The sequence below is a fragment of the Cydia strobilella genome, chromosome 13 (assembly GCF_947568885.1).
Source record: "Cydia strobilella chromosome 13, ilCydStro3.1, whole genome shotgun sequence".
NCBI classification, from domain to species: domain Eukaryota; kingdom Metazoa; phylum Arthropoda; class Insecta; order Lepidoptera; family Tortricidae; genus Cydia; species Cydia strobilella.
Window position 1 is genome coordinate 15,985,162 of NC_086053.1, and position 27,999 is coordinate 16,013,160.

General features: G+C 37.5%; 2 protein-coding genes across 4 annotated transcripts; both read right to left on the reverse strand.

Moving 5' to 3' along the window:
* Positions 1–1,810: 1,810 nt before the first annotated feature.
* LOC134746813 (inositol polyphosphate multikinase) lies at positions 1,811–27,995 on the reverse strand. 2 transcript variants are annotated; one of them, XM_063681371.1, is made up of 7 exons: positions 27,880–27,995; positions 10,551–10,751; positions 9,112–9,357; positions 6,823–7,011; positions 4,916–5,108; positions 4,179–4,299; positions 1,812–2,695 (listed from the first exon to the last, which is right to left on the reverse strand). In XM_063681371.1, the coding sequence occupies exons 2-7, from the start codon at positions 10,738–10,740 to the stop codon at positions 2,336–2,338; spliced, it is 1,299 nt and encodes a 432-aa protein (XP_063537441.1). In that variant the 5' UTR covers positions 10,741–10,751; positions 27,880–27,995; the 3' UTR covers positions 1,812–2,335. The 2 variants fall into 2 exon arrangements, with proteins under 2 accessions (XP_063537442.1, XP_063537441.1); XM_063681372.1 differs by lacking the exons at positions 10,551–10,751; positions 27,880–27,995 and adding an exon at positions 10,225–10,357 and having other exon boundaries at positions 1,811–2,695.
* Positions 14,937–27,750, reverse strand: LOC134746829 (probable 3-hydroxyacyl-CoA dehydrogenase B0272.3). Of its 2 annotated transcripts, none has more exons than XM_063681396.1 (6): positions 27,588–27,750; positions 27,003–27,173; positions 24,066–24,167; positions 22,125–22,210; positions 21,632–21,846; positions 14,937–15,188 (listed from the first exon to the last, which is right to left on the reverse strand). In XM_063681396.1, the coding sequence occupies exons 1-6, from the start codon at positions 27,696–27,698 to the stop codon at positions 14,953–14,955; spliced, it is 921 nt and encodes a 306-aa protein (XP_063537466.1). In that variant the 5' UTR covers positions 27,699–27,750; the 3' UTR covers positions 14,937–14,952. The 2 variants fall into 2 exon arrangements, with proteins under 2 accessions (XP_063537466.1, XP_063537465.1); XM_063681395.1 differs by lacking the exon at positions 14,937–15,188 and adding an exon at positions 17,658–18,079 and having other exon boundaries at positions 27,588–27,748.
* Positions 27,996–27,999: the final 4 nt, after the last annotated feature.

The window sequence follows — 27,999 nt, forward strand, 5'->3', positions numbered from 1 at the left end:
GAGCGGGACGTCAGATGGGGACGCAGCTTTAGTCGTACGCGCTTGTACTAATGGAGTCAAACGAATTGTGATATATGCTGACCTAAATTAAGAAGAAAATGTTGAAACTTCTGCCACGTGTGTTTGTTTCTTTTTTAATTAAATAATTGAGAAAAAAATGTGCAAAAAAAAATGTTACTCTAAAAATGTTTTGCGTTTTGACCGTCACGGAATTTATATGAAATAGAAAATGAATAGTACTTGATTTTTAAATGCTCGTGCCAGAATGATATTAAAAGTTGTATATGATGATATATTTTGAATGATACATATTTAATAAAATTCATTGGGATATGATTTGGTTTAATTTTGTTCGATGTTGGTATTCGTCAATTTCGGTGGCAAAATTTGTTTAGCCCTCGTGCCTTGAAACCCCCGCAACGCTCAAGATTCCACTTTACGAGCCACTCGCTCCGCTCGTGGTTCAATTTTGGAATCTCTCGCTTGCTCGTGTATCAATATTAGCACAAATAAGTATTGTAAGCCCCATTATATCGATTGTTTAAAACTTGACAATTTAAAAGTGCTTGTTGCTAGGCCTATTTGAATAAAGAATATTTTGAGTTTGAGTTTGTTGCAAATAAAAATGTAGCTCCTCTGTGACGGTCAAAATACTAACGGTACTATATTTCGTGCTAGATCTCTCGGTTTCTGTAATTCATGTAACATATGTTGTGTAACACTAGGTTATTATGCTTATACACGTTCATTTGTCAAATGTATTGATATATTCACGTGGGTCGTGGTTTATATAAAATCAACCGTATCATTTAACATATACGGTTCATTTTTGGTATACTTAAGGCTCGAGTTTTGAGTCCAACGCGTTCATCCCAATTTTGACGTTGAACCAAAAGAATAGGAATATATTTTTTGTAATAATAATATTAATACTTTATTTAATGGCCTTTTATTACTATAATGATAGTCAGGTTTTGTGTCAGAATTGGAATGATCGCAATTAGGTGCATATCGATATTGTTGGTGTCAATAATATTGATTAATATTGAATGTGTTTATAGGACCCATTTGGGTGTGCCAGATAATTTGATTTTTTTTTCTAGATTATTATTAAGTTTATAGATAATTTTTATTTGGGTAAATAATTTGGCTGATTTCGAAAATAAATATTTATAATGCGAAAGCGAAACATTTGTTATTATTTAAAACCTTACAATAATTATTAACACTCAAGCACTCTCATGAAACAACAAAACAATTAACAAGGTTTAACTTAAGACTATGTGAGGAGAGCCTTTTCAAAATGTATGAACACCATACAAAAATAAGCCCTTTTGAAAAGACACTCATGTGATGTTTTCGTAATATCACTTCACGTCGCATTAACAAAAGTTAACAACTCTTCATCATGTTTTCAAAAATTTTCGACGCCAATGACGGATATATCCGCACCGCAGGTCCAACGCCAAAGACGGATTAAGCCGTCACAGACCACAGAGCAACATAGATCTACGTGCATATGCATGAAGTTCAATTTCAGTTTACTAGGGAAGTGGGACGTCGTATTAGGGAGAGGGGGTCTGACGCCCGCGCGGGTTCGTACCTGGTGCAAAGGTTGTCCATCGCAATTCAACGTGGTAACGCGGCTAGTGTGATGGGCACCTTTGCGCCAGGGACAACTCGGGGGGGGACTCTTTGACTAGGCTTAAGTTTAGCCTTAAGTTGTTATGGAATTGTTTTTTTTTTTGTATATTGACATTTATTTAATAAATTAGTTTTTTAGCATTTGATTAAAAAATATTTCAGTTTTGACACTTCGGTGATGTGGTCCGAGTCAGCTTTTGTGTTTGACACGGCGTCGAAAAGGTTTAAAATATGCTGAAAATCCTTTAGGACAGTCCATTTTGACCTTTCATTGAGTAGGTTTAGAGAATCACTGGACAGTTGATCTAAGATGGTTCTATCTATAGTTCATTCTGAACTTTTATAGTTGTCGTAATTGTGGTCAAAGAGGTCTTGTATGATAAGGATCTTGATCGAATTTTTAGTCGTCTTTTTGCAAGTTTTCGATTTTTAGGGTTCCGTACCCAAAGGGCAAAAACGGGACCCTATTACTAAGACTCCTCTGTCCGTCTGTCTGTCACCAGGCTGTATTTCATCAACGGTGATAGCTAGGCAGATGAAATTTTTACAGATGATGTATTTCTGTTGCCGCTATAACAACAAATACTAAAAAGTACGAAACCCTCGGTGGGCGAGTCCGACTCGCACTTGTCCGGTTTTTTTTCTCTATACGAGGTTTGAACCCACGATTTTGACCACAAAATATGAAAGCTTAAAACACTTGATCATCAGTCTCCTTCAAAAACGCCTCAAAAATCTCTACAAAACTATCTATTCCGTCCCTGAAATTCTCATCCACCGCCATTTCATCTTCTTCATTAAAAAACGCATGCGCAAAATCTATTATTTTGACCGTCCCCCATTCGGCAGGGTTTGGGGAATCACTGGACAGTTGGTCTAAGATGGCTCTATAGTTCATCCTGATTTTTGACAATTTGTCTTCATAGTTGTGTTCGAAGGAATGATTGTGGTTGATCTTTTCGAGCGCTTCGCTCCAGGGGGAGGTGATGGTTGGAGGGGGTGAGAAGCTTCGTTGCGCTAGATGCATTGAGGTCAGAGGTACGGAGTTTACCTGGAAAAACAAGTTTTAAAATGAAATAAAACTATGAAAACGGATTATATCGCGTATATTGAATTTATAATACATCCCGACGTTTCGAACCCTTTACAGCGTTCTCTACCACCAGCTTGGGATCCTGTAGTCCATCTGATAAAGGAGCAAGCGAGACATAGACTGTGAGACCTTAGTGTTAGATGATGTTGGACATTCTGAGTATAATATGTTTTGAAAAGATGTGTCCCGCCGAGTTTATTGGCCGAGGTGTAGGGTTGGAGCCGGCATAGTTTTTATCACGTATATATATATATCTTTATTTGAAAATAATTGTGGTGTATAACTAGCCTTATGAACCGATTCTGCATGTACAACAAGCCTTAAAGTTTATAGTCTATGATTGTTCATTATTTTTAGTATGTGGGTATTTTTGCACTTTGTAATTTTTCCTCAGTCACCCGTTGACCACGAACGCTGTAAAGGGTTCGAAACGTCGGGATGTATTATAAATTCAATATACGCGATATAATCCGTTTTCATAGTTTTATTTCATGAGTAACTATCGCGGTAACCGAAGACAATATTAAGTTTTAAGATATTTTTATTATTAAAGCCTTTATTATACGAACTGTTAACATTTTATTTAACAATTATTCATTGTATGTGTATCTTCCATTCCATGTTCGTAAGGTCTTTTTGACCTAGGCCTCTTCCGAGTCGCCTTTTTCTATTATATTTAATTATTTGTCCAACATTTTCTTTAATTTTTGTCTGTCTGTTGCCATTTCTTTCCAGTCTTTTCCTATTGTTTCTATTGGGTCTTTTTCCCATCTTGTTTTTGGTTTGCCTTTTTGCTCTTACCAATCTTTGGATTCCAATTTGTTGCTAGTTTTAGCAATTTCTATTTTTCAGGTCGACCGTATTATCAATATTAACACATGGAGTGTCGGTAACCCGCTCGACGGGTTCTCTGTTCGTAGCCACTTTCCTCTACAAAGCGGGAAAACGCTGGAATCGGCTACGAGCGTAGCGCTACGAAAACGTTGGCAGTGAATGTGTTAATTGCTAGGAGTTATTTCAATATGCAATTCGTAATGTGCTCTGAAATTGAATTTCGGCGTTATTCTGATACCTATTAGGTATTAATACTGGTTAAATATATAGGACCACATCCTTATTCATATCGTAACAAACCTTTGGCTATCTATTGGTGCTGGCAGCACGCAAGTTATAGTATGAATTTTCTCAAATGATTTTTCGGCGGATTGTTTTTTTCTACACCCACAATTTTAAGTGCCATGCTATTAGTCATCATTTTTATGATATCGGCTGACCGTCTGCAGAATTGTTGCCCTTAACCCTTAAGGTGGTTCACCGGGAATGTCCTCGATAGTATGGCCTGTCTCGGGGTCTCTCGACAAGTGTAGGAAATAAATGACAATTCACAAACCTTATCGCTAAAACAGAAAGTCCACCGATAGTTAAAAGTTGCTGGCAGTACCTTTTTATAGACAGGTCCCTTGGAAGAGATCTGGCCACTGAAATTGGAGCCGGAATCGCTGTGCATGGAGTGTATGGATTTGCGGCGACCCACGGACTCGGAGCGGCATTTCGGTCGGCGCCTGGAATCATATACATTTATTAATAGGGAATATTACTGTCGTCCTGCCGCCAGTTGCAGCATAGTGCACATCCTAAACCATAGTAATACATACTATGCCTTAAACAGTTTTTTGACAAGTTTTCACTATGACATTGATGCATCAAGGCAGTTTGTTTGCAGGTGGCCTACAGCGAAACGCGAAAATAGAAATTTCGTTATCTACTTATATCATCATCATTCGCTTGCCCTTGTCCCATTCACTTGCGGTCGGCGCAGCATGTCTTTTTCTTCCATACCTCTCTGTCACCCGCTATCTCATCATTCACTTGCGTTCGTTTCACATCATCTCTCACACGGTCCATTCACCTTTTTCTCGGTTTTCCTCTCCTCGTACTTCCCTCCACATTCATTCTTAATACCTTTCTCGTCACATAACGAGAAAGGTATTAAGATGTATGGCTCTGCCATTAAAAAAAAATCGAATCATCGCTCACAAAATTTAACGAGAATCGGTTGAAACCTGTAGAGACCTGATTTCGTTCTCCGGAGAACATCCGGACATACGAAAGCATTTTTGCCAAAGCTAAAATGGAGACCTTCACTAACGCTCGGTCAAAAAGGGCATTAGGACTCACGTGAGGACATCTCCCTCTCCGCAGCAGTCCCTCAACTTAGCTGCATCATAGGCGAGCAGCAACGAACATGAATATATCTTGACTGAGGTCTGTCTTGAGGCCCATTTCTGTATCTTCCATAATGTTGTGAGGAACTGGAGGATCAGCGCGCGGCAGAGGTTGGTGCCGACGCCATTTAAAAAGTTACGGATAGCTGGAAACAAATAATTTTAAAATAGGGGATATTACCACAGATTAATAAATAGTTACTACGTAACAGATACATCATTCCCATACAAAAGCGAAAATACCTACGCTATAATAGCCTACAAATTCTTAATAATAATACCTGCTGCTCAGGACGAGAAGAAATGTACCATAAGTACGCGAACAAAGAGTCGAGACTGCCTTGCTCGCCGTGCGAGTCACGTGCCAAAGCGTCATCGTAAGAATGCGCTAGGGTTGTACTGTTACTTATGTTATTATTGTAATAAAACAAATGTTGCGAATAAACCATATTTTTTATTAGTCAATCAAATATTTAAAAACAATAATTATATTACCTGACTCAAAAAACTCCTTCATTTACGATTTACCTACTTATGTTCAAAGAAATAAATGGTGACAAAATTCATAAAGATAGATTTAAAATACTACTCGGTAAATACGACAAATTTTCCTTTGTTTTTTGACTTTTACACCCATCTACTGCACAATAATTTCGTGGTTTCGGCATTTCGAAGCGTAGGCGCGGGAAACGCGCGGTGCGAGCGCTCAGGCGGGCGTTCGGCGGCCCTCTGTCGGTTGAATCGTCGACGATACGCCGAGCGGTAGGCATATAGCGCGTGGCCTTTAGCGAGTGAAGGAGGCCTGATATTACTGCAATATTATGTTCTACCACAGAGTGCAGGACTAGCCTTTTTAGTAAAGCATAGAGTAACTAACTTATATCTTTAACAGGTTTTTGACAAGTTTTCAGAGATGATAAAATATGACATTGATGCATCAAGGCGGTTTGTTTACACAGGACCTACCGGGAAACGCGAATCCGAAATTTCGCTATATGCCTCTTTATCGCTCGAATATGCATGTGACAGAAATGTTAGATAACGAAATTTCTATTTTCTTGTTTCGCGATAGACCCTCAGATTGTGGTAGTGGCGCCCCCTACGCAGAGTTTCGCGTAATATTCCCTATTAGGGCAAAATGGAAAATATCGCCTCGAGCGAACTTTTGGAAACCCGGTACTGTCGCTCTAATCAACTGAGATAAAAAAACTTGTTCGACCTCGTTGATTATGTTTGTCACTTCCTCCTTCCAAAGAGGATTAGGCAACTACATTTACCATGAGTACGTAAGTACGTACGTACTTAAATTTCAACAAAGGGGAGGTTCCGATGTTTTCGGCTTATCCAATGTTTCTTAACACTTAACTTCTGATAGATAGCAACATTTTGTCAAAATCACAATACTGACCCACTTTTACCATTTTACCAAAAAATTATCTGTTTTGAATAATAAATAAATAAATATTATAGGACATTCTTACACAGATTGACTAAGTCCCACGGTAAGCCCAAAGAGGCTTGTGTTATGGGTACTCAGACAACGATATATGTGATATAATATAAAAATACTTAAATACACAGAAAACACCCATGACTCAGGAACAAATATCTGCACTCATCACACAAATAAATGCCCTTACCGGGATTCGAACCCAGGACCATCGGCTTCACAGGCACTGACCGCTGACCGGTCGTGTTTTGGCCTTGTCCCCCTCGAAAAACGGTAAATTTTTTTGTTAGGAAAGATGTAGCGATGCTTACTCCATTACTAAATGTTACACAACGTTATGGCTGATAAAATATCGATGTTTTCTTTGGAGGACCTAAAAAAATTCAATGTTTGCTCTTTCAAAAACCTACCATCTTTAACTGCCTGTCCATGTAATCGCTTCCCATAGTCCTTGTTGTATTTCAGCAGTTTTCCAGTAGACAGCCGGTATACTTGGAACCCGGGTATACAGAACCCGTATTCTCCTTTGCACCGCTTGTATTTGTTTTGTTCCTTTTGGATTTTCTCTTCTGTGGCCAGGCGGTCCCAGGTTCTTCTGCCTGCGAATCAAAGTATTTTAAGAATAAACGGATTTCTATGACTTAGGTTGACTGCTATGTTTATGGCCCCTCCATAGTAATTGGAACTCTTAACAATAAGACTTTTAAACCGAAATAAATGTCATATACTAAGAAAGGCCTCCAGTGCCCCAGGCTAGAATCGAACCAGCGTCCTCTGTTATCGCGGCAGGTGCCTGTGCCATGCAGCACGAACGCCGAATGCCGAATGCGATGATTGCGATGTGCCGAATGGCACAGGCACCTGCCGCGATAGCAGAGGACGCTGGTTCGATTTCAGCCTGGGGCACTGGAGGCCTTGGTCACTTTTTCTTAGTATATGACATTTATTTCAGTTTTTAATTTATATAGTACTGTTTCTACTTGATATAAAAACAAATTAGAGTATTTTCTGAAAATAATTTAATTTGTTCTAATACTTCTAACAGTAATAAGACTTTTATTGCCTTGTATGTAGTAGCCACTAACTATAGCGGTCACCCTACTCGTAATGGCCGAGTCGTGATAAAATTATTTTTTGAAGCATCAATTCATATTATCAGACTATCATACATTAAGATAAGATTTTATGTAATACCACACAATTAATAATAATTTACTAAAATACAAGGTGTCCCAGAACAATCACGTCACAGTGACACCGGAGGTACGTCAACTGAAGAGAAACCTAACCAGCGTTTTTAGGGTTCCGTACCCAAAGGGTAAAACCGGGACCCTATTACTAAGACTCCGCTGTCCGTCTGTCTGTCTGTCACCAGCCTGTATCTCATGAACCGTGATATCTAGACAGTTGAAATTTTCACAGATGATGTATTTCTGTTGCCGCTATAACAACAAATACTAAAAAGTACGGAACCCTCGGTAGGCGAGTCCGACTCGCACTTGGCCGGTTTTATTTTTTTACGTGGAGTAGCAGTTAGGCATTCCGCCCAGCCGAACATGACCCCAGTTAAAGTTGCATGGTTTTCGAGTTATCGATGCTGGTATGTAGGTACTAAAAATGTTAAAACAAAGGGGAAAATTCTCATTTTTTTCGCTAATAACTCTAAAACCGTGCATCTTTTGCTGGGGTCATGTTAGGCTGGTTAGGTTCCTCTTGAGTTGACCTCTTGACTACCTCCGGTGTCACTGTGACGTGGTACTTCTGGGACGTCCTGTATCACAAACACTTGTGTTTGTACTACAAACAAAAACCAAAAAATCCAAATATATTTCCATTAATCCAGCTTTGATGATTCATTTGCACACACGTTACATTTCCCGAAATCAAATCTAATTGGAACCTTAAATCGGATTAATAAAGTTTAAATTATATTGGCGCATACGCGATAAATCGATAAACAACAACAACTGACGCAGCTGGCGTGGTCGATAAATCCTTAGCTATGCCTGGAAAAGGGTTGTGTAAAATGTTTAACGTGTTATAAATACGTAGTAGCGTTATTTCATAAAAATTAGTAAACTAATAAAACATATACAGGGTAGCTAAAAAATAAGTGCATTCCCGTTGCCAGGGAGGTTTTAGAATTATACTGAGCAACTTTTACTATGGGACCAACCCCGAAATCGCGAAAATAAATTTGGTTGTTTCATACATTTTGGCTGGTCCATTTTTTATGGGAGGCCTATGTCCAGCAGTGGACGTCTATCGGCTGACATGATGATGATGCTGATGATTTTTTATGGGAGGGTTAAAAAAAAATCCGCGATTTCGTGGTTGGTCCCATAGTAAAAGTTGCTCAGTATAATTTCGAAACCTCCTGGCAACGGGAATGCACTTATTTTTTAGCCGCCGTGTATATCCGTGTATAAGTAACTCTGTGTCTGTTACCTCTTCACGCCACAGAATATATCGTTATATATTAGATTATATAGAAGATTCACTCCCTAACAAAACGCTACTACTACGCGCAAGGCGGCGCAAGCGCGTGCAGCAGGCGTCCGTTCCATAGCGGTGCGCGGCAATTACTGCGGCAAACCCTCAAAATTGAGGCGGCCGCAGGTACTTGTAGCGACGCGACGAAATCGCGGAGTGAGACACACCTGTTCACGCTTAAACATACTCTAATTAAAGCTACTTACCAATTTTAACATCCATAATACAAGGTTCAAGCATCCTCTGCACCACATCTTCCAATATAATATACTCCTGTTCATGACTGTTGTACGTGAACCGCCGGCACCCATAATACTTGGGTACCAAAGTACCCAGCTCTATTAAATCCAGGTCTTTCGTTGTGGATAGTCGCTGGTAGAAGTCTATCTCTCGTCGTTGGCATTCTTTGATGATGGGTTTCAGGATGGTCCCGTTGTTGCATTGGAGGAGGCCTGAAAGACAAAGGGTTGGTTAAACAATCTGTTTAGCAAATCGGCGACAGACGACTTATACTTAAATTAAATATTAATAATAGATTTTAAGTCACCATGTACCTAACCCCAATGGATCCTAGTTATCTGAATAAAGAAATTATATTATTATTATTATTCACAAATTCTATATAGAATGTACCTATTAGTTTTTTGGTAACTACATCTATGATTTCGTTGGACAAAACATTTCTTTATTCAGGGATCAAAGATCACTAAAAAAAAAACCTACCAAGTGCGAGTCGGACTCGCGCACCGAGGGTTCCGTACTTTTTAGTATTTGTTGTTATAGCGGCAACAGAAATACATCATCTGTGAAAATTTCAACTGCCTAGCTATTACGGTTCATGAGATACAGCCTGGTGACAGACAGACGGCCATGACAGACCGGTACGGAACCCTAAAAAAACGCAAATTTTTGTTAAAGTCAAATAGTGTTCGATCTACGTGCGTCACTTTAGGCGTTATGAAAGAAACTACAATAAGTTTTACCAGTTGTGTTAAACCGCGTTCGCGGTCGCGCTCAATTTAAATAGGCGTACGGGTACCGCTTAACTTAAGAACCTCGTGTCAAAGCCCTCCCTATGTCCGGCGACCTGTTTCTCATAGGCCTATAGATATCGCTACGGAATCGAACGGCATAAAGGATGACTCACATTAGACCGGGCCGTGTCCGGTCCGGAGCTTCCGCTGATGCTTTCCATAGAAAACGAAGCGCCGGAAGCTCCGGCCCGGACACGGCCCGGTCTAACGTGAGTCGGCCGTATGTCGTTCGATCTACGGTGGTCCGTAGTGGACTTGGTAGTGTGGGCGATGATATGTACCTACCTAGAAACCTTGTGTCAGAGCTCTCTCTATGCCCGGCGACTTGTTTCTCATAGGCCTGTATCTCCAGTGAGTCGAACGGCATGACTAAAGGCCTGGCTGTTTCTCGTTCGATCTTGGGAAGTCCGTAGTGGACTTGGTAGTGTGGGCGATGATATGTAACTACCTAGAAACCTTGTATCTGAGCTCTCTCTATGTCCGGCGACTTGTTTCTCATAGGCCTGTATCTCCAGTGAGTCGAACGGCATGACTAAAGGCCTGGCAGTTTCTCGTTCGACCTTGGGAAGTCCGTAGTGGACTTGGTAGTGTGGGCGATGATATGTACCTACCTAGAAACCTTGTATCCGAGCTCTCTCTATGCCCGGCGACTTGTTTCTCATAGGCCTGTATCTCCAGTGAGTCGAACGGCATGACTAAAGGCCTGGCTGTTTCTCGTTCGATCTTGGGTAGTCCGTAGTGAACTTGGTATATGGATCGGACGCGACGCAGCGTTCGGGGCTTGGTCGTAACATCACTCATTTAACTCGACTCTGCGAACAATAATAAAATAATAATTAACTGATATGAGGGCGGGTATATAATTTTAAAGAAGTTTTGTATGTAGTAAGAAGACAGGGCAAACCAAACGCTCGTTGGGCAAACGACTTACAACGTAAAGTACTTAAAGAACTGGCAAGAAGTAGGGTGGCTAAAAAATAAGTGCATTCCCGTTGCCAGGGAGGTTTTGGGATATTTTCGCGATTTCGTGGTTGGTCCCATAGTAAAAGTTGCTCAGTATAATCCCAAAACCTCCCTGGCAACGGGAATGTACTTATTTTTTAGCCACCCTGTATTTAATCATCTGTATAGGAGAACATTCGGACATACCTACGATTAATGCCGAAGCTGAAACGGTGACCCTCACCCGGTCAAATAGAACTTGCTTCCATTTATTTTGATAAATGTCCCCCGCGAGAATTGAACCGGAAGCAACTGGCTTTGTATTATTGGATACAATCTACGTATCATTGTATCTTATCTAGTCTAGAACTCTAGATATAAAGATTACGACGTATTTACGTATGATTTTTTCGCGCCTTTGCAAGCATCCATGTAGCTACGGTGTCTACTTTTCTTGTTTGTCTTCGTAGTGGGCCACCTATTTATTGACCGAGCGTTAGCGAAGTTCTCTGTTTCAGCGTGGGCAAAAATGCTTCCGTATGTCCGGATGTTCTCCTCTACAGGCCGCAATTCTCAACTGATTCTCGTGTTTTTTTTTAAAGCAGATAAAATAAAAGGAAAAAAATAAAATAAAATAAAATAATAAAATATTTTTTTGTCAATTCAAGTTTTTTATAACTGACGGAGCCATATCTACATTTATTGAGTTTTAATTTGTGCTCGCCAGGTCTACAGCTCCGATCTTACAAAAGACCGAATTTCTGAATACTGAATTACTTTACTTCCGATCGGTCAATGGTTTTTCGGAATTTAAGAATTCGGAAAAATATTTTCGGAAAAGTGTTAAATCGGAACTTGAAGCTTTCGTTCAAAGGACAATCGGATTTTAAGTATTCGGAAATAGCACAGTCGTGATTTTCTTCCATCGAGTTTTTAAAAATCGTAATTTTGATATTTCGGACGTATAAAAAATCGGGATTATAAAAATCGTGGTTACGAAAATCGGGAAAACATATTTCGGAAAATTTGGGTGTTCCCGTTTAAGATGCTGACATTATTGTTTTTATATCAACAGTAGGAATACATTCTTGGACCTTCTATTTCAAATATTTAATGGAAGACCCGGCGTTATAGGAGGTTTAATGAAAAAAAAAAAACATTATATCCGTGAAAATGTTAATGTACCAAAACCAACCTCATAAATAGTATCTTTCGGAAATTAAAAAGGTACCTACAGCTGTCAACTATATATGTATTGAAATTAAAGAAATTATGCAATTGCAATATACTTTTCACTGACACTTATAGATGCTTTTAATTCACTAATTAAAATCACACTCGACACAAACAACACCTTTAAATGTAATTAGCAATAATGCTAAAAACCTAAACCATAAGGAAAACTAAATATTACTCATACATGTAATTCAGATGATCAACACTTCAGCCTCTCAGTCAGAGCAAAACTAAGACAGAAATGTAATAAAGGAAGATATATCGATCACTTACATTCGTATACTCTTAATTAAAACAACTTTACAGCGTAAAATCAACCTTACGTCTTATAAATAAGGTTGGTATTTGAAGGTGTGATGGTATAAAGATACGAGTTTGCAAGTATCGATATTATATCTAATCGTTATGAATCGCGATTGGATTTATCTTTAGATATGACGTTTGGTTTTTACATTCGGATTTAAATAACGCAGTCGTAAAAAGTATAGAGATTGCAAATTCATTATTTGCTAAATTGAACTTTATGTGTAATTATTAAGGTGCATATTTTAATGTTTGAGCAGTATGACGTTGGGAAAGTTAGGTTTGGATACGATTTGTGAATAACAACACGCATATATAAAGAATGTTATGTTCGTGAAGTCTGCGGTTTGGTTTAGGTAACTAACAGTAATATTGACTGACCAGGGATGGACTTTTGGTGCATGTAATAAGGTTTACTAAATTTAACTTATTAGGCCTTTACATTTCCCAACAGATTTTGAACTTTATTTCAAAGTGATAGGGTAACTTCTGCATAAATCCTGACACCCTTACCACGGGTCACGGCCGTCACGGGTAATATTTACGAGATAAATACGTAAAACCAATACACAAGGCGTGATGGTGTATTCCTGTTTATTCCCACCTGAGAAAAATTATGGAACGGATGGAAAAACTTATACCCATCGGGAACAATACAAAAATGTAAATAAGTAATAGCTAGGTATACAATAGACTATTTAGATAAATAACGTGTGTGTATCACGAATCTGAATTAACTACATCAGTGGCTTTGTGAGCTGTAGACCTCGCGAACCTCCGCCATTTTGAAAAAAATAAAAAAAAAGATGATTCGACAAAAAAGTCTATTTAATTCATGAACGACTCAACAAAATTTCCCGAGAATGGGTTGAGAAATGCGACCTGTAGAGGAGAACATCCCAGCCCATCCAGCCCAAGCTGAAACGAATTTTATAAATTTTGTGCAATATAGATTGCACTAATTGTTGAAATGACTAGGCGCTAGACTTTATATATAGAAGTTTTTAATGAAATTTGTATCTTGTTCCAGAGACCGGAATTATTGTTAAAACAACAAAAATTATTGTTGTTGTTGTTAGTGTTGTGTTGTGTTGTCGGAATAAATTGTGGCATTTATGAACTGTCATAGGGAGTTCTCATTTATCGACTTCCGATACACTTATATCTATTAAAAGTTAACTATTAAGTTTTTCATTGTTTTTATCATCTCTATTTCGCATTTTCAACTACTCAAAAGTTATCTAGAAGAGATTGCTCTTTAGCTATAAGATCGCTTGTTATTTACCTATACTTTTAATCTTTTTTTAATATGATGTAGGTACATTGTATCGATATCGGTATACTCAAAGATAGATATGGTATACTGAAAGTCGATAAATGAGAAGTCCCTACCGACAACTAAAACTGCCACGCACCTGCCACGAGAAGTCCGGCCTCTGCTTGTGACTAAGATAATAGATAATAAGATTGTAATTTCAACAAATTATTTTGCTAAAAACATGCCACCTCCAGTAATTTCACGTAGGAAATGTATCAATTAGGTTAACGATAAGAAACTCGTTTAACATTGTTAAGTATTTATTAGCAACAAATAACAGTAACTGTGGGAAAATAACAATTCGAGATTACTAGTGATTAGCAATTTATAATAACAACTACATATACATATAAGTCATATAGGAATTTTAGGAATACAATCAATATTTTTTTATGAGATTACAAGTGTAAAACAAATTATTGGGCGTTTAAATTATTTTACAACAAATTTAAATGCATTCTACCAACTAATCATTAGTCATTCATCAATGAGGGCTATCGTTTTTTTGCTCACCAGTTGGCGCCTCTGTTGATGGTGGTCCAAAAGACTAAAGAACAGCTGTCAGTCATTGAAGTGACAAGTGACATTTGACATTTCGAAGTATGGAAAAGACCACCATCTACACTAGCGCCCCTAGCGGCGAATCCATACGCGTTAGCCCTCATTATAACTTTATAACTGCTTAATAACTTATACCTATGACTTGCCTTTGGACATCTTATTTTAAATACCCTCCCCACTTCCCTTAACCAACTTGTCCAAAACGACTAGAAATGAATCATGTAACGATATATATATATCTTTACTTGAAAATAATTGTAGTGTATAACTAGCCTTATGAACCGATTTTGGATGTACAACCAGCCTTAAAGTTTATAGTCTATGATTGTTCATTATTTTTAGTATGTGGGTATTTTTGCACTTTGTATTTTTCTTCAGTCACCCGTTGACCACGAACGCTGTAAAGGGTTCGAAACGTCGGGATGTATTATAAATTCAATATACGCGATATAATCCGTTTTCATAGTTTTATTTCATGAGTAACTATCGCGGTAACCGAAGACAATATTTTCTATATGACATTTATAATTATATTCCCACAGTTTGATCCGTTCAAGTCAGTGTAAAGACTCTCCCCGAACAGCATTTATACGTCATTATGACGACATAATTACGTCATTATGACGTCGCTGACGTCTTTTTGCTACCTGGGTCTACTTCTCATATTTATAAATCCCCTCCCCACTTTTCCTGCCAAACTTCCCCTCTTCCACCAGCCGGTCCAACACTGATATCGGCCTAAATATGGGATCACCGGTCGCTTCCAACATGAACGCTAGTATGGCCTTCTTGGTGTCCAGGCCTGTATAGTCGGAGAGCTCGAGAGGGCCCATCGGGTAGCCGCAGCCGAGCTTTATGCCCAAGTCTATGTCTTCGGCTGTAGCGTCACCTAGAAATAAAATAATATAAAAAACATCAAATATTCTTTGTCATAAGCATGGAGACTGTATATAGAAGCCAAATCTCTATGTATGAAAAGTGTCCATCAAAAAACAGTAATTAGGCGGCGCCACCATACACCGAAATACTACCAAAAACAACCTACGTAATTTGGTCGGGTTATTTGTTGCATGTTATACTCATGTCCCAGAGCCTAACTAGCGCCACCGGAGAGATTAGGAACTATTATTTAAAGCTTAACGCGGTCACTTTTACAACAATTCTGCCATAAGAGATTGCGATCCTTTCTATACCATCCATAGTCATAAGGTTAGGTAAAAGATCTCTAGCCCTTAGGGCGCGGCCACACTGGCTAAAAGCTAGTAAGAGTAGTAGGTTAGTCATGCGTCATGCGTATTTAGCATTCATGCAGAACAAATTATATCCAAAGTGATGGTCATATATTATTTTAAGATTTTTAATCTGAGGGGAACTCCTGTTAGGCATTTTATTTTTATAGTTGGTCGAACCAAATTGTCAGTAAATACTAAATACCTAAGAACAAAAAACACTATACCTACTCATCCTTTTCTTTTGGGTGCTATAGTACTAGTGTACGACAAAGATAGTATGATTCTCTCTGTCTATGTTTGAAATGAGACAGTCCTTTGACAAACTATAATTCAAATAGGTTCTAAAAGTAAATTGCAAAATATGGAATACCCTTTATTTCAACGATCAAATTATTTGTGCCATTTTCAACCAAAACGGTACTTATTGTCGCTTGTCAGTAAGGCGCTGTTTCCATATAGCTTCAATTAGAAATCAACCTTATCGACAAGCGACAATGTGGTACCTTTTGGTTGAAAACGTCACATTTATTCAAAACTTATACGAAGTTATACGTACTTTAATTTTTTAAGTAGTTAAAATTTGTATTCATCATTGGGTAGTTGTCCATTACTGGGGCCGTTGCCGTTGTATCGTAAATAAAACATATAACAAGATCCAATATAGACTTCTTAAATCCTAAAATTAAAATTTCGTTATATATCTGCTTCTCTATTACTCTTCCAAATTTGTGCGATAGAGACATATAATTTTTTTTTTATTTTCGTTACGCGGCAGGCCCTATGCAGTGGATTTGTCGCAGATTTTTTTTGGATTTTATTGCTATAACAGAAGTTTACCTTTACCTAAGGCTACCTTTTAAACCTTACCTGACAAGATCTTTGAAATGAGGGCTACCGTTTTTGTGTTCGCCAGTTGGCGCCACTGTAGATGTAGGTCCAGAAAAACAGATCTCAAATTTTCTTCTATGCTTATTTTTATTAAATCAATACGTTCTGAGTTCTGATATACACAAAGGTATTTTAACGTCTAAATGTGTAATTTTTTCAACCTGTTTACTTTTGCATATATTTTAGTTGGCACTTTTTTTAAACCACTAACATTTATTGAGCTATATCTATTGTTTAACATGATTAATCAAAGATGGACAAAGATTTACCATAATTATGAATAAGGAGTAAAAATTCCCGATAAAAAAGCTTGAAACCCTCCAAACATCTATGCATTTGACATTTTGAAAGATCTCCATCCAATCTTACACTAGCGCCCCTAGCGGCGAAATTAAACGCGGTAGCCCTCATTGGTGAAAACTCCACTAGGTTCCAATACATATGATTCTAAATCAAAAAGTACCTACTAAATGAATATCGTTATACTTACGTCATTTTTTTTTTTTTTTTTTTTATATATGATGAATAGGCAGGCGTTTGACCACGATCCCACCTGATGGTAAGTGATGATGTGGTCTACGGTGGAGCACGCTTACCTATGAGATACCTTTAACTCTTGCCTTGAAGAGCTCCAAATTGTACTCATGCGGAAACACAGACTCGGGCAGGGCGTTCCACTCCTTGGCAGTTCGCATAAGAAATGTGGAAGCAAAACGCTTCGTGCGTATTTTTGGAATTCCTACCATGAAGCGATGCCGGAGTGCCGTTTGTCGTGTGGTCCGATGGTAAAAATGGGACGGAGGAATAAGGTTGTGCAGTTCCTCGGCACACTCTCCGAAAGTAATTCAAGTAATTACTCATTTATTGTTATCGCACCTTTCAAACCGCCATCATACCTACCGTAAATCTTATCGCTATCAGTTAAGTTCAGACATTTATTGACATTTTATTTGTTTAAGTCATCGCCATTAACATTGAAAATGATGGTCAGAGGGGAATTACCTCTTAGGTCGTCCGCTAGGTGGCGCGGTTGCGCGGAGTGGGTGAGCAAACTATGAAAACCCCCTCGTAAGAAAAAACAAAAAATAAGATATGTTCGACCCTGCTCCCCCCTAAATCGTCTTACGTAATAAATGAATGGCGCCTAAGTACATCTCTAAAATGTTCAAGCTCAATGGATTCCATGACAAAGTTTCTGATTTGTAAAACTATTGATTATTGACCAAACAAAAACACACTATAAACGAAACTTTATTCAAAAAATATATCAAAAATAAATGTTTGTTACAGTCTTAACATAAAGCACTTATAGGAAGATATATTCGATATATTACCTACAAACTGCGCAAAAAATTAAACTTTGATAAAATATTCATACGTAAAGAAAATTTTTTTAACGGCCATCCCATATTTCGGCAGCAGCCCTATTTCTTATACTTGTAGAAGCCCTCGCCGCTCTTGATGCCCAGCTTGCCCTCAGCCACCATTTTGTCGAGGACGGGTATGGGGCGGAACACGGGGTCCCCGGTCTGCTGGTACATGGTGGCGAGCGCGAATTTATTCGTATCTAAACCCGTGTAGTCGGCCAGCTCGAAGGGACCCATCGGGTACCCTGCGCCTAACTTCATGCCAATATCGATATCTTCTTTTGTTGCGTCACCTGAAAAAAAAAATTAAATTGTTATACCCCAAAATTGAAACTGAATTGAAATTGATATATTGATATGTGACGTTTTCAACCAAAAGGTACCACATTGTCGCTTGTCGATAAGGTTGATTTCTAATTGAAGCTATATGGAAATAGCGCCTTACTGACAAGCGACAATAAGTACCCTTTTGGTTGAAAATGGCACAGATATTGATTGATATTAATATACACAGTCTTCGGTTACCGCGTTAGTTATAGTTACTCATGAAATAAAACTATAAAAAAACGGATTATATCGCGTATATTGAATTTATAATACATCCCGACGTTTCGAACCCTTTTACAGCGTGTGTGGTCAACGGGTGACTCCCGATACGCGATATAATCCGTTTTCATAATTTTATTTAATGAAATTTATACTTATCCTCAAGGCCAAAAAATAAATAATTTTGTCAGTGGAATTTGGACCTACAGCGTGGGAAATTAGAGTTGATTTTTCTTTATTTAATATTGTCTTCGGTTACCGCGATAGTTACTCATGAAATAAAACTATGAAATCGGATTATATCGCGTATATTGAATTTATAATACATCCCGACGTTTCGAACTCTTTACAGCGTTCGTGGTCAACGGGTGTTAAAATAAAGAAAATAAAACTATGAAATCGGATTATATCGCGTGACACTCGGGGGTCACCCGTTGACCACGAACGCTGTAAAGAGTTCGAAACGTCGGGATGTATTATAAATTCAATATACGCGATATAATCCGATTTCATAGTTTTATTTTCTTTATTTGTTCATTCATTGTGTTACAATTTGTGTTACAATTTGTTCTGACTTTCAGCTAATTTGATTGGTTAAGATATAAAAGTGGACGAATATTTTGACACAATTTGATGTATATTAAGGCCGTTCCATCGGTTTGCCGCTGTCACTGTTACATTTCGCAAGAAAGAACGGGAAAGATCATACGCGCCAAGTGTCAATTTTGATCGAATCTTGTCGATTTTTATTTATTTTAAAAACGTTACCTTAGAATATCGAAAATCGAAAGCTATGAAATTACTATTTAAGTTAAGATTGTACTTTCTTCTTTTTTTGTTTATAGTATCACATAATAAATAACCGAGTAAAGTAGGATTAAAAGTCCGAGTTAGAGGTTACTTTGGGAATTAATTGTATCGAGCGAAGTGTCATAATTCGTGTATCGGAAGCTATGTTGTTTTTTCCACGTCTACGAATATCAACGCCTCTTAGAAAAACATGATCATATAAGGAGATTTTTCGCCTTCTGGCCCAGGGAACCGCCTTAACCACAGCTATGCCCCTGCTGCTCTCTTAGAATTTTAAATTATTATTAAAGTTAGGAGCATTTAAAAATTGGTATGGAAAATATTTTTAGCCCCATAATCTTATATGGTATGGTTAATATACAATAAATTGTGTAAAAATATTTTCCGTAATGTCAATATCCAGGGAGGAAAATGGGGACTACGTTTGTATGGAGAAGCGGCATGGTTTGTATGGAAATGTCCTCTTAATACTTATTTTTAGGAAGTAGTTGTGATTAATATCACAGTGGCGCCAGAAGCGTGGTGGGTGCAAAGAAAGAGATCCTAGTAAATTCATATTTTACTATTTACAAGTACAGTGCACCATCCCACTAACCCGGGGTTAACCGGTAAAACCTGGAGTTATAGCATGAATTTTCTCAAATGTTTTTTAAGCCTCACACCCTAATCTGTTAAACAAAAGCCTTTGTTCCTTTTGTTCAGCGGTTACCAATGCTACCGCTACTGACTGAACAGGAACAAACTCGTTTAAAAATAAATTTTACCGTCCTATTTATATGGTTCAAATTTATGTAGCAGCTCTGTATTCTGAGGCCACACACAGGCAACCGTTCATCCTTCATTACCCAAACTCGTTATCTCAGAATGAGCTGTTACATTTTGAACCTTAATACTATCACGATAGTTGCTTTAAACGACATGGTTGCTTTGGCACGCGCTCGACACGCGACTAAGGCGCCTCTCCATAAAATAAACAAAGGCTTTTGTTTAACGGATTAGGGTCTGACGCCTAAAAATCATTTAAGAAAATTCATACTATACCATTGTTACCAGTACAATTTGACACTGGACATTGGGTTAACGGTTTAACGGGTTAACCCTGACCCCGGGTCAGTGGGATGATGCAAGTAGTACTAAAACTGTAAAACAGGACCTCCAATTATAGAATATAACTACTAAAATTATTTAAAACAGCAAGTAATTAGCAGAAAATACTTACATGCAATTACATGCAAAAACCAACACCAAAAGACACTACAAAACATGCTGCACTTCTTAAATCACATTTACAATCGGGTCTATCGCGATTTTATTTTGTTACCTTTAAGGATTTGCCACACTGGATGCGTTCTGCGGTCAGCGGTCAGGTCAAACCCGCATTATGTATGAACAACATTGACAGGCAACCTTTGAAGTTGAAGTTTGACCTGACCGCTGCCCGCAGAACGCATCCAGTGTGGCAAATCCTTTATTTACCGACGTTTCGACACAGGTTTCACTGGTCGTGGTCGCGGCTAACTGACGTCCCAGCAAAATGTCAAAACAGAGATTTGTGTACGTTTTTACCCTTTGGGTACGGAACCCTAAAAATTTAGTTAACGGGAAAAAATGACCATAATTGGTTCTTGTCCATTACTGGTGCCACCACCTTATATAGGAGATAATTGGGAACATTCCTTTTTATGCATTAGACCCATAACGTCTCGTCTCCGTTCCATCCTGGTTTAAAATGAATGTGTGATATCAGCAAAGGATTGCGGTGATGTACGAAAGTTTCTATAACAATGATTGGATGAGCGTTTCTTTTTTTATGTGACCTTTTTTGCAACTTTTGTGTTATTTCTACTTAGAATCACGAGGTCTTTCGATCCTAACGGGATAAAAAAATGTCCCGAGGTTTTTTTCCTATTGTGTTACCATTTCCCCAACCCCCATATACTTTGTATGGCGGTAACAAAAAGGAAAGTTTGAAAAATTTATAGAAATTTTGGGACACTTTTTTCTCCTATAAGGATGAAAAGGGCTCGTGATCCTGACTAGAAATAACACAAAAGTGGCAAAAAAGGGCTCATAAAAAAACGGCAAAAAAAAGAAACGTTCGGATTAGCCATGCAACTCTGTCAAATGGGTTTCGGGCTAAATTAATAATGCTTGCCACAACACAACAGTAAAATTCGTACGAAAACGTGTGCAATGTCATGCAATGCAACCTGCAACCAATCTAAGGATTCTAAAGTAAAGTAAATCATATATTTTGCCAAACATTATGTACAGAAAAGGGTAGGTACTCGCAATTTCTTTTACCCATATCTTATCTTGTCCAAAGTTCACCCTTATCCAATAAGACAAGATTAATAGCCGCTCGGTGTACCTTACATTTCATTAAAATGTCAAAAGGACATCTACGTGTTGGCTTCGGCTCCGCGCACGCCTCCAAAAGGTCTAGAACACCATTGTTCATGGGAAAGGCAGACAAGATAGGAACCCACCTCTTTCATACATCCTGAGCGCCTCAGCGCTGTAAGGTCCAAGCAGCCGGTTGACCACGAAGCCAGGCGTGTCCTTGCAGGTGATGCAGGTCTTGCCGACGGACTTGCCCCACTCCATCATGGTCTGGTAGGTCTGCTCGGAGATGTGGTCTCCTTTGATGACCTCGAGCAGACGCATTATCGGGACGGGGTTGAAGAAGTGGAGGCCACCGAATCTGAAGATGAATATTAATCATTGACTTGAACACACTTGATCGATACTCTAGCGCTCTGCCAACTGAGCCACCAAGACCTCATCCACATCATCATCATATTATATCACTTTATTCTTGTGTGATACCACAACAAGGTATCTGAATATTATATAGTACATATAACATTTTCACTACATAAATGCCCATTTTATCCTTGACCTATATCAGATAGAATGGGTTACTTTATGCCCTTATTGCATAATCTACTATTCTTATAAAAACATTATATTAAAGCATACCTATCTTTCCTCTTAATGCCCGCACCAATAGCATTGATGGATATAGAGGAGGTGTTACTGGCCAGGATTGTGTGTTCGGGCGCCAACTGTAAAATACAATAAAAAAATAATTTGTTTTATTGTTTAATTTTTTCCTGTTGACTGCGGCGACACGTGATTGGTCAAATTCATTATTCAATTTATTTAAAACAAAATGCAATTTTACAGGACTAGCCTAAGTCATTACATTTCTATATCTAGGTTCGATTATAAATAATAATAATAAAAAAACAATAATAATAAATTTATGGACTGAGTACATAAAGATCATGTCAAAGATACATTGAATCATTTCAATAATTAGGTCAGTGACTCGCATATTTTTAAACAAACCCTCTCAATAACCTTCCAGCCGTCCGCAAACAAATCGCAGGAGTGTTGCACAGCACCGAGCTTATTGAGCGTGTTCATCGCTCGGCAAACGGGCGAGTTGCGCCGCGAGACCGTGCGGGCGGGGGGGGACCGCATTATAGTTCACTAAAGCGTTTCGTAATGAGCATTATAGTTGAGGATAGCCCATAGTGAAAAGTAATTGATTGTAGTTTGGAGTCTTAATTTAACCATTATAGTCAACGAGTAGTAAAAATATTTATTGTGTGGCAAGATTCGCTTATCAGTGGAGCATAGACAGAGAATACTGTACTTTTCTTATGCTATAACAGTTTATTCATACAAATATATAAAACGAAACTTATAAGTATAAGTTTCATATTTTTTAACAAATATTCCATTATTCTTAGATTATATCATCAGAGATAAACGATAACCGAAAATATATTTGAGATAAAGTTAATCCACGATCCGCCGGATATCTAAACAGATATCCTTCAGCAATATATAGTAATTCATACATATCTAATCAAACTACATCATAAAACGCATAATCCGTTTTTTAAAGTTAAACCGGAACTTTGGTGCTTAAATGTGTAATCGACATTTATATATACAGGTTAAAAATATTTAGGTGTGGCTTAATGACCATGAAAAATTTCTAAAATAAATCTTTTTCTCAGATTATTTCCGACTTCGATGCGGGTGAGTTTGCCAGCATCTTGTGTAATGTGTAGGTATCGTATAGTCTTTTTTTTTATCTGGTTTTTATGGAGGCTTTGGACACTCTAGGTGAACATGTCAGCCTCTTGGGTGCTATCATAGTTCCCTACTCAAGGGAGAGGTCAATAAAGTGGTAAACACTGATTGCTTTGTCCGATATAGGCTCTGCCAGTTTAACATTTTTATGCAATTACAAAGCGAGTTAATGTATTATGATTAGTACTAGAAATGAAAAAATGTAGATTTGAGAATGTTGCAGTGCCCTAACAGGGTGTCATGTACCTACAAATGTATTTATTGTGACACCTGTACTTTAATGAACATAATAGCAATAAAGAGATATGAATATTATGAATATGAGTTTTCATAAGACCTACCAATGGCCAGTTAAGAGCATTATAATATAAGTAAGTAAGTTGCATTTATGTCCGAAATAAAATTCTTTTATTATTATTTATTTTTTATCTTTTTTTTCCTCGGTTTTCACCGGCGTACTGCTATGCACGGGCCGAAGCCAAGTGCATCTCAGGTAACTCTATGTTACATCTTCATTCATTTGTTTGTTGTGTAGCTGGTTGTGCACACGTAGGGGTATTTGAGGTTACACGTGTGGTTGGGTGTGAGCTGGCCTGTAAGAATGGTATCGTCGGGGAATTTTCTTACTAGCCTGCATGTGTTAAGAATTACTGCTTTTTGGAGGAGGTTGTATGTGTTCGCCGGTATTTTTAGGGTCTTTAAAGACTGATGGAGTTGTTTTGGTATCACGCCTGTTGTGGATAGGACAATCGGTACTATTGTTACTTTCTGCAAATATTATTATTATATTATTATATAGTGTGAATATCTTACCAAGTCCAGCTTATTGAAAAGCTCCTGTTTTACATCCAGCTTTTCTACAATGGCCTCGATAATCAGGTCGGCATTCACGCCATCCTCAACCTTTGTGGACACCTGGAGCATAACCCAAGTTTTAGATTGTAGAAAAGTTGTGGTCCAAGAAAAAAAAATGTGCCCAGATGTTTGAGAGTCAAAATAGGTGCTATAAGGAAATAGAAATAGTACTAATTTGATGTACGAATTATACTTTAGACATCTAAAATAACAATATGAATTTTACTTTTAGTCACTACTTCTAAGGCAAATTAATTAGCTGGTTTCAAATAGATGAATAATATATACATATTTGTAAAGTTGAGGTACTATTTAAACAAAACAGAAAAGTTATCAGTTTTTAATTGAATATTGGGGCATTTCACGTCAAGCGGGCAGCAAAAAAATTGTCAGGTTCTGGATTTTGTTCATAGTTGGATTAATTGGACCTATATGTGAATTAAAAAATTTGGCATCATTACTTTTTTAATATATTGCTTCGTTAAAAATTTATACGCATTTGAAAAAACTACAAAATTTGAGGAACGGATTTTTTAAAAATTATTATTGCAATTCTTTCAGTGGATTTAATTATAACTAAATAGTGATTATTTGAGAATATTAGTTGATTTCTTTGAAAATTTATAAAAAAAGTTTTTTTTATCTTTTTTTCATATAACAAACCGGAAGTTAGTATTAAATATCTTTTTTTTTCCAACTTCGCATTTTTTTATATTTTTTATTTTTACACAATAATGTAGCTTATGGTGTACTAATGTCCTATAAAAATTTTATAATGGCATCTCGATTGGTTTTGAAGATTCATGAAGTAATTCGAAAGTACTGCGCGACGCTCCGTACTGAGAGGTAGTTCTATGTGGCAGTCTTTAATGGCCAATTACGGGTTTTTTTTACTTTTGCGTAACGGAATTAAAGCAATAAACAATATTTCATCGGTTAAGATGTAGAAAAGCTGTATTATTCAATCGTGGCTTTTAGCGCTATCACTGATCAACCATATCTTGGAACTGAAAACAAAACGTTTATGTTTTAATAAAACTAATTTTAGGTCACGTTCTGAGGACGTCACTTTCTGTACGTCACATTCTGAGTTTGTCACATTCCGAGCTCGTCACATTCTGAGTACGTTACTTTCTGAGAACGGCACTTTCTGAGGACGTCACTTTCTGTGATCGCCACTTTCTGAAGCCCTCACTTTCTGAGTACGTCACTTTTATAGCATAGTAAGATTAAAGCGTATACCTGCATGAACAATGGATACCAGCAATCATAACAGCTGTACGGCATACGGCCGTTTTTATGCCGTACAGCTAATATGATTGCTGGTATCCATTGTTAATGCAGGTATACGCTTAAATATTACTTTGCTATAAAAGTGACGTACTCAGAAAGTGACGAACTCAGAAAGCGAGGGCCTCAGAAAGTGGTGTTCTCAGAAAGTGACGTACTCAGAATGTGACGAACTCAGAATGTGACGTACAGAAAGTGACGTCCTCAGAACGTGACCTAACTCGAAAGTGACCTCTTAAGCATGTGACATACCCCGCCTAAACCTAGCTATAGTTATTAAGTTACCTCTAGCGTTTTGTTAAAACATAAACGTTTTGTTTTCAGTTCCAAGATATGGTTGATCAGTGATAGCGCTACAAGGCACGATTGAATAATACATGATTTGCTTTTATACATCTTAACCGATGAATAATTGTTTATTGCTTTAATTCCGTTACGCAAAAGCAAAAAAACCCGTAATTGGCCATTAAAGACTGCCACATAGAACTACCGCTCAGTACGGAGCGTCGCGCAGTACTTTCGAATTACTTCATGAATCTTCAAAACCAATCAAGATGCCATTATAAAAAAAATTATAGGACATTAGTACACCATAAGCTACATTATTGTGTAAAAATAAAAAATATAAAAAAATGCGAAGTTGGAAAAAAAAAGATATTTAATACTAACTTCCGGTTTGTTATATGAAAAAAAGATAAAAAAAACTTTTTTTATAAATTTTCAAAGAAATCAACTAATATTCTCAAATAATCACTATTTAGTTATAATTAAATCCACTGAAAGAATTGCAATAATAATTTTTAAAAAATCCGTTCCTCAAATTTTGTAGTTTTTTCAAATGCGTATAAATTTTTAACGAAGCAATATATTAAAAAAGTAATGATGCCAAATTTTTTAATTCACATATAGGTCCAATTAATCCAACTATGAACAAAATCCAGAACCTGACAATTTTTTTGCTGCCCGCTTGACGTGAAATGCCCCTATTTCGATACGCTAGTTCACATACTATTTACGCGGAAAAATTCATTGCAAATTACAATCAAGACTTGACGTTGGTGAAGTATGGTAGTAAATATTTCTCTCGTAATTAGTATGAGTGTGGACTAAGGGATTTATCTGATGTTACTTATCCACACTTTACTACTTGGTATAGACATAGTTACACATAACAGTTAGTTTTTAAAAATTAATAGGTAATAGTTTGTTTTTCCAACATTTTCTAAAGCCCAGCCATACAAATGAAACATTCTCTTAGTGCGTTGTACGTCATAAAACGTCGTCATTGGCAAAATCCCTTCTGCCAAAACCCACAGGATGGTAGCCATTAAAAAAAAATATATGCCACTGGAATTTGAACCTATAGTGTAGGAAATAGAGATTTTGCGTTGTTGGAAAATTGAACGAAGCAAAGCAAAAGCAACTGTTCCAATTGAATTAGGATTTAAATTTCATCGAACTGAAGAGGTACTATTAGGTAGGACCTTGGGCCTTAGGTTGTCAATTTCCAACTTTTTAAAGTATTTCTTTACTAGAGAAATTTGATCAATGATCCAACTTTTTCTGACCTATATATTTCATGTTGTAGTTATTTGAATAACTAACCTTAATTCTACTGGCAGCATCCTGGACAAATGCCTCCACTTTAGCCGCATCATCCTTGTGGACTTTCTTGGCGACTCGGGTCAGGTTCTGCTGGATGGACTTCTGAGCCTTCTCCAGCAGCTCCGGCTTCAGGTCCACAATGGTGACATTCTGCCCTGCTTGAGCTGCAACCTTTAAGATCATATTTTTTTTTAAATAAGTGCAAAAGTTGTCTTAATCATTATATACATATTTGTTACATTTTTAACTAAAAAGGTACCACATTGTCAGTTGTCGATAAGGTTGATCTCAAACTGAAGATTTATGGAAATGTTGACAACCGACAATGGTACCTTTTTTAGTTGAAAACGTCAGATTTGATTGCTAATAGTCACTAAAGCTTGTATAAAGCACTCTGGTATGTATTTGATGCATTATGGGTCTAGAATTTCTGATATTATTCTGATAACTGCAGTATTAATAATCTTATCACAGAATATTCGGAAAGCATATTTTAAAATGTAGCAAGTCATTTAAACCTGTTCTCCAATCACCCAGACAATGTTCAAAGTCAAATTAGCATAATAAAAAAAAAAAACAACTTACCTGAGCAATACCCGAGCCCATCAACCCTCCGCCGACAACGGTGACCGTTTTCACAGCATTTAATGAGGAGGAGCTCGAAAAGGCTCTCGTAAGAACAGATAATTTGTTCATCTTGATGTTAACAGTAGGAGAAAGCCGGTAAAACTGACGGTGACGACGCGCCGTTAGTTACAACGGGGGGGCGGAGAGACTGTCACAAATATAAATCCAACAGTCTGAAGTTCACTCACGATAACAAAATTGTTTACGAACGTGAAGACAATTTATAGATAAGTAGATAACAGCCACATACCTGTCGTAAAAGCAGCGCTGCAACGACATATGGATTAAGGAACACATTTTAAAGCACTATAAAAACTTGTAGTAATTAAAATAAAATTATTATGCGAAAGAATCAGGTTTCTAGTTTATT

Bases quoted from the DNA above. Each gene is read 5' to 3' on its own strand.
- LOC134746813 (XM_063681371.1), bottom strand. From the start codon at position 10,740: ATGAGTGATGTTACGACCAAGCCCCGAACGCTGCGTCGCGTCCGATCC. The intron at 5,109-6,822 runs GTAGGTTTTTGA...ATTTGTTTCCAG, and splicing joins TGGACAGGCAGTTAAAGATG to CTATCCGTAACTTTTTAAAT. The intron at 4,300-4,915 runs GTGAGTCCTAAT...ATATGATTCCAG, and splicing joins GGAGAGGGAGATGTCCTCAC to GCGCCGACCGAAATGCCGCT.
- LOC134746829 (XM_063681396.1), bottom strand. From the start codon at position 27,698: ATGAACAAATTATCTGTTCTTACGAGAGCCTTTTCGAGCTCCTCCTCA. The intron at 27,174-27,587 runs GTAAGTTGTTTT...ATGATCTTAAAG, and splicing joins TGGGCTCGGGTATTGCTCAG to GTTGCAGCTCAAGCAGGGCA. The intron at 24,168-27,002 runs GTTAGTTATTCA...GTTATGCTCCAG, and splicing joins ATGCTGCCAGTAGAATTAAG to GTGTCCACAAAGGTTGAGGA.